This window comes from Lipotes vexillifer, unplaced genomic scaffold (assembly GCF_000442215.2).
Source record: "Lipotes vexillifer unplaced genomic scaffold, Lipotes_vexillifer_v1.1 scaffold584, whole genome shotgun sequence".
NCBI classification, from domain to species: domain Eukaryota; kingdom Metazoa; phylum Chordata; class Mammalia; order Artiodactyla; family Lipotidae; genus Lipotes; species Lipotes vexillifer.
The window spans coordinates 2,690,972-2,708,522 of record NW_006783036.1 but is presented as its reverse complement, the minus strand read 5'-3'; the positions used below and the strand labels follow the sequence as shown (position 1 = coordinate 2,708,522).

Genomic DNA, 17,551 nt, shown 5'->3' with positions numbered 1-17,551 from the left:
ATGCGGACCTCTCACTGCTGTGGCCTCTCCCTTTGCGGAGCACAGGCTCCGGACACGCAGGCTCAGCGGCCACGGCTCACGGGCCCAGCTGCTCCGCGGCATGTGGGACCTTCCCGGACCGGGGCACGAACCCGCGTCCCCTGCGTTGGCAGGCGGACTCTCAGCCACTGCGCCACCAGGGAAGCCCGAGTCTTGCTCCTTAATCAAACAATCTCTGCCTTTTGGTTGAGGTACTCAAACCATTAACTTGCATTGTTAAGTACTGATGTTGGGTTTAAATCTACCATCTTGCTGTATTTTTTCTCTGTTTATCCCATCTGTTTTTTGTTCCCTTTTCCTCTTTTTCTGTTTTCTTTTGGATCAGTTGAATACTTTTATGATTACAGTTTCTCTCTTTTGTTGGCTTTTTAACTATCACTCTATTGTTTGATCTCAATTACTTAGCTTTTCTAGAATGCATCTTTAACTTGTCACAGTCAGCCTTCAAGTGACAATACACCATGTAAATATCAGTTTACAGCAGTGTACTTCTATTTCTTCTCCGCGAGTCTTCCTGCTATTGTCATTTTACTTCTTCGTATGTTATAAACCCCAACATATATTATTTTTAGAAAACAGTTCTATTTTAAAGAGATTTAAATAATTTTTTAAACTCTTTTATACTTAACCAGATAGTTATCATTTTCAGTGTTCTTCATTCTGGTATCCATCTGATATCAGTTTCCTTCTGCTTGAAGGACTTTCTTTAATTTCTCTTGTAGCACAGATCTACCGGTGATCCATTCTTTTAGCATTTGTTCATCTGAAAAAGTCTTTCTTTTGCCTTTGATTCTTTTTTAACAGACCTTTATTGGTGTATAATTGCTTCACAATACTGTGTTAGTTTCTCTTGCACAACAGAGTGAATCAGCCATAGGCATACACATGTCCCCATATCCTCTCCCTCTTGAGCCTCCCTCCCACCCTCCCCATCCCACCCCTCTAGGTCATCACAAAACACCCAGCCGATCTCCCTGTGCTATGCGGCTGCTTCCCACCAGCCACCTATTTTACATTCGGTAGCGTATATATGTCGATGCCACTCTTACTTCGTCCCAGCTTCCCCTTCCCACCCCATGTCCTCAAGTCCATTCTCTATGTCTACCTCTTTATTCCTGCCCTGCAACTAGGTTCATCAGTACCACTTTTTTTTTTTTTTTAGATTCCATATATATGTGTTAGCATACAGTATTTGTTTTTCTCTTTCTGACTTACTTCACTCTGTATGACAGACTCTACGTCCATCCACCTCACTACAAATAACTCAATTTCGTTTCTTTTTATGGCTGAGTAATATTCCATTGTATATATGTGCTCATCTTTATCCATTCATCTGTTGATGGATTGCCTTTGACTTTGAAAGATATGCAGGCATACCTCATTTTATTATGTTTCACATTATTGCACTTCGCACATTTTGTGTTTCTCACAAATTGAAGGTTTGTGGCAACCCTGCATCAAGCCAGTCTATTGGCACTGTTTTTCCAAAATCATTTGCTCACTTCCTGTCTCTGCATCACATTTTGGCAATTCTCAAAATATTTCAAACCCTCCAACAGCAAAAAGATTGACTCTCTGAAGGCTCAGATAATGGTTAGCATTTTTTAGCAATAAAGTATTTTTTTTAACTAGGGTATGCACTTTTTTTTTTTTTTTTTTTGGGCGTAATGCTACTGCACACTTAATAGACTACAGTATAGTTTAAATATAACTTTTATAAGCACTGGGAAATCAAAAACTTTGTGTGACTAACTTTTTTCTGACATTATTGCAGTGGTCTGGAGCTGAACCCACAATACCTCTGGTGGGTATAGAACAACAGGTCAAAGTTTAATCCTTTAAAAATTTTGCTCCACTGTCTTCTCGCTTGCATTGTTTCTGGTAAGAAATTTGCTGCCATTCCTATCTCTGTTCCTCTGGACATAATGTATCTTTTTCTCCTCTGGCTACTTTTTAAGATTTTTTCTGTTGTTCTTTTTAAGCAAGCAACTTGATTATGATGTGCCTTGGTGTAGTTTCCTTCTTTTTCTTGTCTTTGGAGTTCATTTATAGTTTTTATGAGATTTAGGAAAGTATTTGCCCCTTATCTCTTCAAATATTTTTTTCTGTCTCCCACACCTTGTCCTTTAGAGGCTTCAGTGAAGGGTGTGTTAGGCCTCATACAGTTGTTCCACAGCTGACTTATGCTCTTTTTTTCTAAAGTCTTTTTTTTCTTTGTGTGTTTCATTTGGTGATTCCCTTTGCTGTCTTCGAGTTCAGTAACCTTTTCTGCAATGTCTCAGCTTTTGTTAATTTCCCTCCGTAAGTTTTTCTTCTCACATTGTAGTCTTCGTCTCATGTAGTTTATGTCTTTTCAATATCTTCATGTCTCCACCTAACTTTTTGAACACATAGAATAATATTTTAGCCTTATCCGTTAATTCTACCATTGTGTCAGTTCCAGGTCAGTTCAGTTGATTGGTTTTCCTTCTTGTTATAAATGATATTTTTCATGCTGCTTTGTGTGTCTGGTTATTTTTTATTGGATGTCTGACCATGTGGATTTTGCCTTGATGAGTACTGCATACTTATATATTTCTATTAATATCTGGAGATTTGTTTGGGATGCAGTTATTTGCAAACAGTTTGATGCTTTTGGTTCTTGCTTTTAAGATGTGTTAGGAAGGACTATAGTCATAATCACTCTATGGCTAATTATCCCCCACGACTGAGACAAGACCCTTCTGATTATGAGCCCAGTCCTCTGTGAATTAACGGATTTTTTCCAGTCTGGTTGATGGGAACAGGAACTGCTCCAGCCCTGGGTGAATACTGGGTCTCTCTGGTCTTTTCAGGTGGTTCTTTTTTGCAGCCTCCAGTAGTTTTCTCACCCCAGTGGGCTGTTCAGTCCACGTCTGAATAGTTCAGGAGGACCTCTGCAATCTCTGGAGTTCTCTCTGTGCAGCTCTCTTCTCTCTGGGACTTTGCCTTGCAGATTCTAACCACCTGTGTCTGCTGGACTTCACCCGGCTTCTTTCTCCCTGTGCTGCAACCTGGAAATTCTATCAAAGGAGAAAGCGGGGCATTTGTTTCCCATCTCTCAGAAATCTCTCTCTGTCTTGCACTATCTGAAATCCATGTCTTGCAAACCAGAATTCCATGTGTTTTTCCTTGGGTTTTTTGGTTGTTTCAAGAAGTAGGGCACATCCCATTCCTGTTACTCTCTCTTGTCCAGAAGTATAAGTCTCTGCTTCATTTATAATAGATAATCAGTGCTTAATTCCATCCACACAGGTGATCCAACAACGATTCTAAAAAACATAGTAACCAAAGGTTATTTGCATAATTTATAATTTTGTAACTGTATGCATCTAGTCAGTGGTGGGGGCGGGGCACACAGCAAGAGAACAGTTGGGTCTACATATATGACTAGGAAATAAGTACTTTAGTTCTGAAGCTTCCCTTCCCTTTTCAGTTCATTTCTATCATGTAGAATGCAGAATGTATAGTTTTTTGTTTTGTTTTTTAAATTTTATTTTATTTTTTATATTTATTTATTTATTTGGCTGTGCCGGGTCTTCGTTGCAGCATGTGGTATCTTTTAGTTGCGGCATGCAGGATCTAATTCCCTGACCAGGGATCTAACCCAGGCTCCCTGCATTGGGAGCGCAGAGTCTTAACCACTGGACCACCAGGGAAGAACGTTGATGGTAAAATCTAGTTGGTGGCTGTATCGTTAGTCACTATAGAATTCAGCTGTTTTGCATTGAGGTTTTTCATAACAAGATATTAGGGAATACATCATTCAGAAGCCTTATGTAAAACTCACCTTTGGACCAGAGTAAACAACTTAAGAAAAACTTCCAGTTCCAATGTTGTGTTTAAATAACACCAGTTGAATTATAAGCATTACAGATGAGTGGTTATCTTTTGTAGGTAAATTTTCTATTCTAAACTCAAAAATAAAAGTAAAAAATAAACTCCTATGCATAATTACAAATGACCAGCATATTTTCATTTGAAGAAGATGCTGTTATACACTCAGTTGTGAAATGGTCATAAAATTTAAAAGTCCACTGCTGAAAACTTGAGAGTAAATTTCCTTTATTAAGTATTCTACAAAGATTTGTAGGTATTTATTTCTATGTCTTTAACTTTGATTGAGAGCATATTTTAATGATTGTAAAAATAGCAAGCTGTTCAAAGTAAGAGTTTAGCTTGTAGTTCTTTTCTTCGGGCATCTGTTTGGAGGTGAAGCTGCATTCTTTGAAAGCAGCTCTTGCCTTAGAGAAAGTGGCGATGTGGATTCATGGAGGAGGGGACCCAGCTTCACTCACCTCTCATGCGAGTGCTTGCCCTGTGCCAGGTGGCGCCATGGGCCTTGGGAGGTGGTGCCAGGAGGGAAGACATTAGGCCAAGAATTACCGAACCATCTGGTTATATTTGAGACAAAGATCACAAAGAAAAGGGGCAGGATGATAGAAGAGCTTGAAATCAGGGACCCGACTGGGCCTTGGGTCGGGGGAGGCTCCCCTGACGAAATTACACTGCAGCTGAGAGCTAAGGTTTAATCGGGAAGTTTTCAGGTGATTACTTGGTGTTGCAGTTAATAAGGTGACTGATAGGTGCTTTTCCCAAAGGATCCACTTGCTCTCAGCAGGTCTTTGAGGATCTACTAGTTGCCGGGCGCTAGGGCAGGTGGTGGAGGGTCAGCAGTGAGTGAATCGTCAGCGAACATTCCCCAGGATGGTACCTGAATTCTACTGTGAAACCAGATTGAACTCGTTCTGCAAGTGAGGAAAGGGACAGTTCTTCCCTTTAAGGTTGCTACTAGGATTTTTACCATCCACGTGAAAAACGAGTTAGAGTTATATGTAAGGTTGCTTTTAAAGTATAAATTGCTTTGTGGAGAAGTTACATCTTTGTGATACAATGTCACCTCCCACTGGAGAAGGGAAGGGTCCTCATTCGTTCGGGTATCCTTCAGTGCCTTTCTTAGGGTTTTCATGCTCTCACTGAAGCCTTGTAACTGGGTTGTGAGTCCCTAGGCCCTTGGTCATTTTTGTGGCCTAGTACCTGGGGTCCTCCTATCAGTTATGTGTCCTCGTTGCCTGTTGTTGGTGGAGAAGATGTTGCTGTTAGGTTTGGGTTTGGGGTTTTTGTGTGGGTGGCCCAGCTGTGATGGTCTGACTGTTGTCTCTGTTGGTTTTTCCAGTTATATCATTTGCAACCAAATGACGGCTTTCTATTTAAAATATAATGTGGAAGGGCTCCCTACCTCCCCACCTCCGAAACGTATCTCTTAGCAATATGACCCTCAGAACCTGGCATTCCTGTTGCAGGAGGAAAAGCTGTAATTTGGCCTTTGGTGGACTCACCTTTATAAACCCTATCACATGAATAAAACAAAATCAATAGCATAGTAGAAAACCCTTGGGGCGTCCCTGGTGGTGCAGTGGTTAAGAATCTGCCTGCCAGTGCAGGGGGCACAGGTTCGATCCCTGGTCCGGGAAGATCCCACATGCCGCGGAGCAGCTAAGCCCGTGTGCCACGATTACTGAGCCTGCGCTCTAGAGCCCACGAGCCGCAACTACTGAACCCTCATGTTGCAACTACTGAAGCCTGCGCGCCTAGAGCCTGTGCTCTGCAACAAGAGGAGCCACCGCAATGAAGAGGAGACCCCTCTCCCCGCAACTAGAGAAAGCCCGCGCGCAGCAACGAAGACCCAACACGGCCCCAGCCACCCCCACCCCCACCCCCCCAAAAAGAGAAAACCTTTGTGGTTTTAAACAGAGAACTGAATAATCAACGTTTCTTTCCTTGTTGTCTCTGAAATTAGATTATCATTGTTGCTTTTTGGAGCGTATCCCTTCCTGTCTTAAACCTTTATATGTCCCACTGTACTGCAGTTGTGTCACAGCATGAATATTTTATTACTTCACCCACTGGTGATGAATATTACAGGTATAGAAAGGCTGCGTGTTATTGAATTGTGAGAATTTTGCATAAACGCTTCTTGAGCCGTTTTGGTTTGCGTTTATTCAATACATTTAGCAGCTGGGAGAAGAACATCTGCAGGATCATTTAAATACTGAAAGTAGAAAATGTCAAGAAAGCTGTAAAAGCAGGGGCTTCCTACCACCACGGTCAGTCCACACCACACTCGGGGGCTGCACGGGTCACATACGTGCCCGCGTGGTGACGTGTCTGTTTCACACGTGCCCAGTGCAAAGAAAGGATTTACCCTCTTTCAACAGGTGAGGAAACCAAAGCTTGAGCAGGCTTCTCGGTCTCGGGTCCTGGTCTGAGTGAGGAGAGGGCCTGGTGAGTCTGTCCCCTGAGGCCACACTGCCTCTCTCTGTGCGAGAGCTGATTCTAGCTCTGTGTCCAGGGATCACGGTGCACTCCGAATCATTGTGTCTCAGCCGAGAGCTTGTGATGGATCTGCGTGATCTGCATCAGATCCAAGACTTCTAGACCTACAGTAGAAACAGATTCCCTCTGGTTTCCATGGCGTGATGCTGACAACGATCGCCTTCTGTGGCTCTCAGACTACACTCCACGCATGTAGACAGCATGCAGATGTCAACACCACGGCACTCAACTAACTTGACCCCTGAAGCTGCTGTGCTGAGACATGGTGATGGGTTAGAAACCCATGGACAACTCAAGGTGGCCTGCTTTTTGCCTTCTGCTCTTTAATCTACATATTAGCTTTTAGTATCTTTAGCCTTTTCTAGAGGTGAGCATTAAATGAATGTGGTAGGAAAAGAGGGTAGAAATTACAGTGTGAGGTTTTTGTTGTTGTGTGAAAGATATAACTTTTTATCCGTTAGAGCTGGCCAGTAATAAAACTTCCTGGTTCGAGGGTGGTCATCCTCCCAGGACATGAAAAGGAGACTTTTGCATTCAAAGCAAGTTGGTCTATGGCCCCTTGCAGGCCCCTGACTCAGCACCTGGGATTCAGTGAATGTGTAGGTGTTGCGGATGGGCTGTGGCTGACAACACTGTGCAGTGGGACTTCAACTTCAGGCTGGAATCATTAGCTTTACTACAGCAGGTTACTCAGGAATCTCAGCGGACCCGGTGGATCAGTCAGAGTCCTTCCAGAGAAACAGAACCGGTAGGATGGAGACAGACAGAGAGAGACAGAAAGAGGGTTGGATGGGTGGATGGATGGGTGGGTGGTTGGGTGGATTTTTGAGGAACTGTCTTATGCCTTGTGGAGTCAGACGGGGCAAATCTGAACTCGGTGAGGCAGGCTCAGACGCTGCCATCCACAGGGAAACCAGTTTTGCTCTTAGAAGACTTTTCAACTGTTTGGTTGAGGCCCACCCACGTTCTCCTTTACTTAAAGTCAGCTGATCTAGATGTGACCACAATTACTAAATGCCATCACAGTGACACTCAGATTGCTGTCTGATTGAATAATGGGTACTCTAAGCCGTCACACGGGTACGTTTTATTTTTTTCAGCCATCGCCTTTAATCACAATCTGTTATATCTCCCTTCCCTGCCCCTCTGGTTCCAGCTGTAGCACCTAGTTTATCGCTTCAATCCCCGACTCAGAACCTCATCTGTCCCCACCTTCCCCTTGGGCAGCCTGGCCGGCGAGGGACCTGAAGCAGGAGAGGAGGGGCCGAGGGCCGCAGCGCCTGTGCCTGATGCCCTGCGGCAGCCTGGCCTCCGCCCGGGCGGCGGCCCCTCTCAGGGGGCATCTGTGCTCTGGAGAGCGTTGGGCTTCCCGAAAGACCCTCCCTGAGGGGCAGCCGTCCCCCCTTGTGCCCCAGCCTCCAGCCCCTGCCCGGGCGAGCTGACACTGCTCTCTCCCCCCGACCCCTGCGGCCCTCACCTGCAGCCTCCGAGGTGGCCCGTGTTTGTGCTCCCCTCTAGGTGCCCTGTGCCACGATGTCACGGGCACTCGGGCAAGTCTCCCAGAGAGGCAGCGCGGCGGTGCCCACAGACACCTCTGCCCCCCGGGGACGCGGCCTGGATCCACCGTCCCCACCCTGGTCTCTGGGTGACTCTTGGAGCCCCCGATCACTGGCTTTGAGGGAGAGGATTGGGAAGTCCCCCCAGGAATGCTGCGCCCCCCGAGGAGTGCCGCACCCCGCAGAGACCTTGGGCTCCTTTCTGACCCTGTCCTCTCCGCACTCCACAGCCGGCGGTGACAGGGCTGGTTCTGCTGCCCCCATCCCCACGCCGCAGGCCCGGAGGAGACGGTGGCTGGGCTCCCAGTGTCCCCTTCTTCTGTTCTGTGGGCTTTGGGATCGGGGGGCCTGGGGACCAGCGATGGAGGACGCACCCCTTCTACCTGACAACATCTGTCCCAGCCTGTGTTCACCGGTCACTATGGTTTGGGAGGCCTCTTGCTGGGCCCTGTGCACACACCCCATTCACCGGCTCCAGACCTCCTCTTCTTTTTACTTAACGTCAGAGGAGCATTACTCATATTTCTATTAAAAGATTTCTTTCATTCCTTGTTTCTGGCTTTTAGTTACTTGTTCCAGCCATGCTTTGTTGCTCCCATTCCTGGACTGTCTGCGTCTGCTCCTCTCACACGACGCAGAGAGCAAACATTTGCTGCTCGGAGCTTCTAGATCCCAGGACTTGGGGAGTGTGTGTTTTTCTTCGTGGAAAATGGTGTTGCGGGAAGACAGGATAAAACAAAACGGGTGCCATGGAGTTTTAGCTTGGTCTTTACGAGACTGTTATCTGAACAGCCAGGTTTGCTCTGAACTCTCCGTAGAGACCCTCGCTGTTGTAGTGGAGTCGGAGTCTATCTTGTAGGTCAGGTGTTTTGATTCTGTGCTTCTGGGCTTGGAAGGACGGAGGGCTTTTTTTGATCACTAGAGTCGAGCTCTGTAACCGGCATATGGTGTGTTCAGAGGTTCGGTGAGGTAACATATTTAAACTGATTCCGAAAGAAACATAGGTTATAAATTGGTGATAGTGAAAAACTAGACTTCTCCGTTTATATCAGGAACCTGTCAATATATGTTGTGCTTTATTCATATTAACCATACAGGCAGTAAAATGTACCTGTGCTCCAAAGAATTGTGCATTTTATGTAGAAAACATCTGTTGTAAATAAAACACGCTGATTTTTATGAAACGGAGATTGATTGGAGCCTGAGGTGGGGGACAGTACAGGGTGGAGAACAGAGAAGAGGGCCATGAGGCGTGCAAGGGAATCGTCCAGACTCCAGAGGAATCTCCTCTTTGTGTGTCCCGTCCAGGCCCTGGGCACACGGACCAGGCTGTCCCGTGACATGACGACTCCTCTCCTCGCTAACATTGCGGCCCTTTCTCTGGAAACGATCCTCTAGCCACCCACCCGGAAGTTACTCTGTCTTGACTTGCCGCTCTCATCACTGTCACTGCAGAGGACTTTGGCAGGGAAGCTGTGCACGACCTCCGGTGTGAAGCGGCCTCTGCCACTTTCTCACCGTTTTCAGTTCTTTGATCTCTGCTGTTTCTTTCGTAATCTCACCCTTTTCTTACTAGCGCTTTGAACTTTTCTCCTTGCTCTGCACTTACTGGATATAACAAAGGCCTTAGGTGTCATCCCTGCCCATCAGCATCTGTTGGCACTGGTTATCTGAAAGGTCAGGCAGGAACCTTGGTGGCTGGCTGTCCACGGCCGTGGGTCTAGCTGTGGCTTTGACCCAGGCTCTCAGGACCCACACCACTTCTGAATGTTGAGAATAAGGACGAGCCAGATAACCACTGGGAGCTGTTATCATTAGAATTCCTTAAGATTGTTTTAAATGTTCTCTGTAAATATTTTTAATGTCCTGGTTATAATTATAGGATATGTGGATTTTAGTTTGCAGTTAACATGTTTCGAACATTACCACCTTCCTCCAACCCTACGGGAGCAGAATTTGACCCGGAGGAAGACGAGCCAACGTTAGAAGCAGCCTGGCCTCACCTGCAGGTACTGGTCTCTGGGAGTGCATCAGACACAGAAGGGCGGGGGTCAGCGTGGGGTCGGGGGGTTCTCTGAAGCAGGAGCCCTGGGCCTGGGCCTCTCCAGCTGGTCGCAGATGGGCCTCTGCACTTCCGTGTCATAGACCCTGCAAACCTGTACATGTGAGAGAAGTATTTTAGCAAAAGAGAGAACATTTAATGGCTTTTTGTTTGTTTGGACACTGGGCAGAAACTACAAAGTTACAGAATTGTCAGTATATTTTCAGTGAAAGTGACCGTGGAATTGAGGTCGGAGGTCTTATGCAAACATTTCTCAGTTTGTGTGCCTGCTGTGCGCCTCGAGGCCCATCTGCTTGACTGATGCCTTTTTTCTAACACGTTTTTAAGGAGAAAGGTTGATTGGGCAGGGCGCGTGCCCCCGAGCTAGATCGGGAGGTCTGGGTCTGCTGAAGGAGGGGAGACGGGGAGGTGAAAAACCTGGGAAGGAGCTCGATGGGGAACAGACAGGAAAGGCCATCTCGGTAGCAGAACGTCCCCTCCCATGGTGTCACGTGTAACCATTCGTGAAGGGGGAGGAACGTCCCGGCCCGGGTGACTCTGTCTGTGACCTGCTCACCTAACACTCCCAGCTTCCTGTCCACCTGGCTTTCTGCTGGGACACTTGGAGGTGACAGGCTGCAAATCCCACCTGGAATTTGGTCACTGCCCGGCTTATGGCTGCTGTGCACTGTGGTCTCTGAGCATTGGTGACAGCAGCCATGGAAATCATTTGTTGAAATGCCATTTAAGGATATAGTCTGTGGTTCTTAGCTAATAAATAAAACAATTACCATCATAAGTTATAATTAAGCCATGTGATTTGACATAAATCCTTTAGATAATGTGCCCTTTTTTTAAGGCTGATATTTGCAGACAAAGATTCAACTCATGGTGTATTTTTAATCTCCATTTAATAAAATACCATGTTATTTGACTCATTGTGGTTTCTTTTTTCCTCCTAGCTTGTTTATGAATTTTTCTTAAGATTTTTAGAGTCTCCAGATTTCCAACCTAATATAGCGAAGAAATATATTGATCAGAAGTTTGTATTGCAGGTAAGGTACACGTTAGCTGAAACTACAAACGCTCTAATCTACCATTAGAGAGCATACCGCCTCACTGAGTGTCTTTTTCTTCTTGAAGCTTTTAGAGCTCTTTGACAGTGAAGATCCTCGCGAGAGAGATTTTCTTAAAACTACCCTTCACCGAATCTATGGAAAATTCTTAGGCTTAAGAGCTTACATCAGAAAACAGATAAATAATATATTTTATAGGTAAGTCAGTGTGGGGGTGACACTTCCCTTTTGCATGTGACGCTCCTGTTCACACTCGATGCCCCACCTCGTCATTGGCTGTAGCAAAGTGGCTGGGCAGCAGGAGTGGCTGTTTCCGAGCAGCGGGCTCCTCGTGGGCACGTGGGCCCCATCTACACGTCTGCCTCTGCGCTGGGCAGGGCCGCCTTCGCTCTGTGCCTGCTCCCCTCCTTCCCGGTGTCTGTTCCAGCTTTTACTGGCGGGCCCGGTCACCCTGAACGTGGTTCCTTCTGGATGTGGGTGAATCGCTCCATCCAGAGCCGGCGGTTTCCTCGCACCTGTGTGGTGCTCGTTCGTCCCTGCTGAGCCTCAGTGAAAGAAGGAAGGAGTGAGGAGTGAAGTGGGGAATCTTTGGAGACTCCCGCCGTGCACTGCTGGAAGCAGTGGCTGAGGCAGCGCGGTGTTCAGCGGTCGCAGCCTCCCCAGGCCTGCAGGACCACAGAGGCCTGGCTCTGTTTTAGTGGGGAGGGCCCCGCCCCAGGGCTCCTGGAGGAATGTTCTGTCAGTCCAGCTCAGTGTTCAGCCTGACCCCGTGATCCCTCACACAGCCTCCCTGTCGCCACCCCTCTGAGTCGCAGCGTCTTAATGCCCCTCCATCCGCCGACTCCCATGCCGACGCGCTCCTTGGACGAGCGGGTGTAGGTCCTGGGCGAGCCCTCGGGTGTCCCTCAGGCTCCGGGCTCCTTCCACACCAGGGCCTCGCAGCCTCGCTTGATCCTCCTGGAGCGTTCTCACGTTCCCTTCCACCAGCCCTTCTCCACACCCTCCCAGGCTTCCGGAGACACCCCTGCGCCAGGGAGGCTCGCAGCTTGGCGGATGGTCCGGCCTCCTGGGAGGGCAGGCATCGAGCCAACGTTTATCTCACAGCCCCAGCCCCAGCTTCCTACCTGGCTCCTGGGGGCTCCATGTGAACGTTGATGGATGAAACCGTCAGCGTGGTTTCTTCTCTGTCCCTGGAACGCTCACTGCACAAGCAGTTGACTCCATGAGTTTTTAGGGGGCAGCTTATCCCACGTGCCCCTCACTCCAGGATGCCGCAGGCAGTGATGAGTCCTGGCGGTGGCGGGCGGCCCCTGCTGTCCCTCCCCCTGCCCGCCTGCGGTCGCGAGGTCCAGCGCCCTCCTTATCTTCGCACGTGATGTGGCCTTTGGGTGTCGGAACCTCCAGCTTGCACGTGGCTTCCCTTCAAACTCCCTCCAAGCTCCCCACAGCCCGTTTATATGATGGAGCCCAGGCTGGACACACCGGCTTAGGTGGTGGCATCGTGTTTCCTAAATGTTATATTTCTATTTTGTATTTCTTGGTGTCGTGTTTCCTTTTTAACAAGACCGTTCCTTGGCCGACGTACTTACCTATCAAAACGTGGCACACACTATTTAATCAACAGCGGACAGGTAGGATTTCAGTTCCAGTCTTTTAGGCTAAAATGGAAGCTCTGCCTGAAGGTTTCTTCCCTGCTCACATAGGTTCTGTGCAGAATCACCAGTCAGCGCCTGCGTGAAGGACGTAGAGAATGCCTCATACCTTAAGGAACCCTGACTTAGTAACTGAGCTCCCTAACTAGGCTGTTGTTCAGAAGTCACAGGGTGCAGCTCGGCTCTCGCGGAGCTCTCAGTGCTGGAGTGTGTGGTGTCCTCGTTTTGTTTTCAGAAGTCTTTTCTGTAAAAACCGTTCCTGATGCGTCCAATCAGGAGGAAGCAGGTCCTGTGGATCCCACAGCCGGCCTGGCTCTCCACCTTCAGCACCACCCCCTCCTCATTCCATGTGAGAAACAATTGCAGATGATCTCGAGAGCTATATTCCGCTCCTCTGCGTTCCACGGGGTGCTGCTACGGCTGGTTAGACAGTATTTCAGGCGTGTTTGGTTGACCTTCCTGAAAGTCTTAGTGTGAGGTTCCTACTTACTTCTGTGGGTTCTCACTCTAGTCAGCATCTTCACAGGTGAGTTAAACGCAGCTCTGGGTGAGGGATCATGCCTGCTTGGCAAACAGTGGAGCCTGAAGGTTGGGTGGCAGGTGGAGCCCGGGCTTCAGTTCTCTCTGCTGCCGCACAAACCCCCGCGGCTTGGGGGCTTAAATCAGCTGTTTGCCATTGCTCTCATTCTGTGACCTGCCCGGGCGGGGCTCCGTGAACGTGAATGGAATGGGCGGCCCTGGGGCCGAGTTCTGCAGTGGCTGCCTGTGCTCCTCAGGGCTTGGCCGGGGCCTGGTGCGCACCGGCCTCACATCCCTTTGTACCGATCAGAGCCACTCAGGGAATTGAGGACAGCCTAGCTTCAAGGGGGAGTGACTTCCACCTCTGCGTGTGAGGCACAGAACACGTCCTCCAGGAGGGAGAGGAATAGATGGCGTCCATTTTGGAGACTGTCCTTCACAGGCAGGTTCCAGCTCAGTTTTGGGAGAGTCCTAGTTCCTTTTGGCTGAAAGAGGGAGACACACTGTAGCCTGCTCTGCATGGGTCCTTAGGGCTTCCTTCCTGTTTTGCACCCCACTTTCTTGTTTCCCTCTGGAAAAGAAAGAAGGGGAACTACACTTACGTTCTCTTTCCTGTACCTACTCCAAATCTACAAAATAATCAGGAATGAAGAATTTACCGATGAGAATATAGCAATGTTGATCTAGGGGGGAAAAAAATGGCTTTTGGCTAAAAGCTGCCCTTATTTAAACGTTAGTACTGCTGGAGACAGATCACAAGTGGTGCCCAGGGGCTCGGCCACCTCCACATGCCAGAATCCGGAGCCGAGCACCCAGGCTTCAGGAGCCTCGCCCACCTGCTGCCTGCACAGCCCTCCGGGTGTAAACAAGAGGAAGAGGGGCTGAAGTTGGGTGGTTGCACTGTTACTTTGTGCATCTAAACTGTTTTAAGTATTTCAAATAAAACAGGTGAAGTGCAGGGAGCCTCAGGTGGAGTTTCACAGACAAACTAAAGCACCTCCCCGGGTAGATGCCCAGGGAGGCTGGGGCTCCCATGAGGCCGGCTTCCCACCTCCGGGCAGGGGCAGTGGCGGGGCCGACGTGTCTGAGGCTGACACGGGTGCCCCACACGCAGCACAGCCTGTCCCCTGCTGCCCTTGATCTGACCAGCCGGGCTGCCGGGGTCCATCACGGGTCCTTTCCCGCCTCGGCTCCGTGCTGTGGCCACATTTGTTTCCGTGTCACTGTGTTTTGCTGCTCAGTGGTTCTGACCCCGGTCCCTGTGGTCTCAACTCCGATCTGTCTAAGCTGGTGTCCGAGCCTCCGTGTGCCTGCCTTGCCCGCCCGTCGCCCACCTTTGTTCTAGCCAAACGGGCTCTCTCCTCATTCCACGCCCCCCCTTTGAAAGATCTGTCAAAAACCTAGAGACGTTAGACCCGCTCCTCAGGAGTACGTCACACTTTGTGGGCATTTGACCTGTTCTGGACCTTAAGGTCACTCTTCCGTTTGTTTCAAACAGGGACGATGAAAAATTTTAATCATCACAAACACTTATTTTTGGCCTAGAGCTGGCTCTAAACTAGTAGTTTTTGTCTGATAGGCAGGAACCTTTTTCAGACCGCAGACACCTCTCGCTTCAGGCAGAATTCGCTGTGTGTGTTGGTTTTAGCCTGACTCCAGGTGAGCCAGGCTGCGGGGCAGGAGCAGGTTGTTTCTGAGGAATCCTTGGAGAGAGAAGATACTTTCCTGTTTCCTATCCCTGTTCCCTCTCCCTGGGCCCAGTTTATTCGGCAGTCGTGTTTCAAGCACCGGTCAGATGCCAGGCTCGGCCCTATAGCACCAGGGGCGACGCGGTAATGATAAGTCGTTGTCCCCATCCTCAGTCTGGCACAGGGTGCAGGAGCTGCTGGGAGCCCCAGGGAGCATGCGCGGGGGCCCCGAGGGAGTGCTTTCTTGGGGCAGGTGAGTCGGGCTACTCAGATGGGGGTTTCAGAAGATGGCACTTGAAGCAGCATAGGGAGAGTGTGAGGTGTCAGTGAGGAGGTAGGGGAGACGACCCCAGTGGTGAGGAAGTAACTTGTACCCTTTGCAGAGACTGTGCTAAATATTGGAGGCTTTAAAATTGAGTAAGATGTCAACTTAGGTTGAAATGCAGCAGAAGATAAAAATGGATTAAGGAATGGATAGAGAGATGTGTGTGTGATAAAGCAAACAGCAAGTTGTTCGCTGTCAAATCTGGGTGGTTGAAATACAGGTGATCACTGTAAACACCTTTTCACTTTATGTTTGAAACTTTCAAAATGAAACGTTAGGGAGAAATTTGAGCAAGCCCATGCTCTCTGCCCTCCAAGTGTCTGCATGTCCAGGCTTTGAGGAGTCTCTCTGGTAACACTTAGCAGTGCCCCCAGAACGGTTTTAGATTTGCTTATTGTTGCCTGGCTACGTGGTTTTCTTCCTAAAAGCATTGTTTTCTTATTCAGAGGATTTTAGTCTTTTCCAGCCGTTACTTCAATGTCTAATTCTAAATGACAAATTGCTTTCTCTAGATTTATTTATGAAACAGAGCATCACAATGGCATAGCAGAATTACTGGAAATACTGGGAAGGTAAGTTGTCTCTTTGTTATTGGTAGCGAAATGGAATTTATACCGAAATGATCCACTTCATTGCATTCCACAGCCCCCTCCCCAAGGCAAGGCAATTTAAACCATTCTCTAAAAGGACGTAAAGAAGCCTCACTCAATGGCCGGGGCTGGTGAGCTCTTGGATCAGAACTAAATGACACTAAATGACAAACCTCTCCCATCCCTATGGTTCCATACGTAGATTCTGTTTCATGTACCTCAGGAGCATTACTGTGGGAACACAATTTCAATTATTTCCTCAAGAGCAGTGTTAAAAATAGTTACATTAAGAAGGTTTATATTTGACACTTAGAAGAATAGGTCGTTTATTATACATTTGGGGTATCGAGTGAATGCTAATGTGTTGCTTTGATTTTATAAATTTTTCATATGTATACTTATAAAATAATTAACATTTCAAAATTTCATCGTCTTAATCCAGGTAGAGTTCTTGCTTGCTATCTTTTTTTTTGTTTTTTTTTAATCAACGACCTATAGGTTTTCTGTCAGACCTCCTAACTCACTGATTCCCCAACAGAGTTCCTCAGGGTTCCACGGCTGAATCAGCTTGGAAGTGCTTTTACCCCAGCACCTTACTTGGGGATTCAGTGTATGTTAGCAGCTAAAGGTTTTGAGGAGTCCTGCAGGGAAGAAACTGTACTCGTAGTTCATCTAGTGATTCCCAGAACTATCTGAACACAGTAAGCTTTTTGGAGGAACACTGTTGTCATCTGGTAGATCTATGGTCCAGCCCTTCTGAAAACACCTCTCCTCGCTGTTTCAGATATAATGTAAAACAAATGACGGTCCTCGTGGAGAACTCTACACTGACACATTCCCGGGTTTCTCTCTCCCAGCAGGGTGTAGTGAGTGCTTGAGTGGGTGCCCTTACTAGCTGTCCGGCCTTACTTAACCACTCTCGCCTCCCGTTTCCTTATCTGTAAAATGGAAAGATACTCGTATTCACGTCTGAGGTTGTTGCAAGGCTGGGGTGAACTGAGTGAAGTGTCCAGGGAGCCTGCCTGGGGTGAACTGAGTGAAGTGTCCAGGGACCCTGCCACACCGCACGCAAGGGCCTCAGAGGTCCTCTCCTGTCCCCCCCGCCCCCCCGTGTGAACGCGCACACCGTCCTGGAGGCCACTTCAGGCTAACCCTGCCTGCGGCTCCCACGTGCCCCGGGCTCACAAAAGAGGGACCAACGTAGAAATCGCTTCCACTGCTTCTGCAGCCCGCAGGAACGTGTACCTCTCGCTATAAAGCCAAATAGATAAAATACTGGATGTCACAAACAAAAGCTTCAGCTTGGAGGCTAAGAGCAGGGGACCCCCTTTCCCTGCGGAAGGGAACAGCTTTCTTGTTGATTTTGAAACAACGCCAGTTTGCACGCTCAGACTCTGTTCTGCCAGCACTCGCATGAGGCAGGATCCCTCTGGGGAAGTGTGAATTCCTGAATGTGGTGAAGGCCGGAGGAAGGTGCCGGTGTTCCACCCGAGCTACTACCCGGTCTTCATGCCCTGCCTGAGGAAGGAGGTTTTGCCCCCGGAGACCCCTGCCCTTCCGGGTAGCTCCCTGTAAACTCAGAATTTTTAACTTGTCCTGTAGTTACAAGATAAAAGTGACTGCGCTTCCCTGAAGGTATTTAATGACCTTGTAATTTCTGCAAGTCTCCGCCCTCCTTTTTTCCGGCGCACATAGTCTGCTTTGCTGGTTT

General features: G+C 48.2%; 1 protein-coding gene across 3 annotated transcripts in view; it reads left to right on the top strand.

The window, feature by feature from the left end:
* PPP2R5C (protein phosphatase 2 regulatory subunit B'gamma) overlaps positions 1 to 17,551 on the top strand; it is a 117,674-nt gene that overhangs the window by 76,537 nt on the left and 23,586 nt on the right. For all 3 annotated transcript variants that reach the window (XM_007455629.1, XM_007455628.1, XM_007455627.1), the window contains exons 3-6: positions 9,848 to 9,958; positions 10,953 to 11,045; positions 11,134 to 11,264; positions 15,763 to 15,822. In XM_007455629.1, coding sequence (XP_007455691.1) covers positions 9,848 to 9,958; positions 10,953 to 11,045; positions 11,134 to 11,264; positions 15,763 to 15,822 — 395 coding nt within the window. The remainder of the gene's footprint in view (positions 1 to 9,847; positions 9,959 to 10,952; positions 11,046 to 11,133; positions 11,265 to 15,762; positions 15,823 to 17,551) is intronic.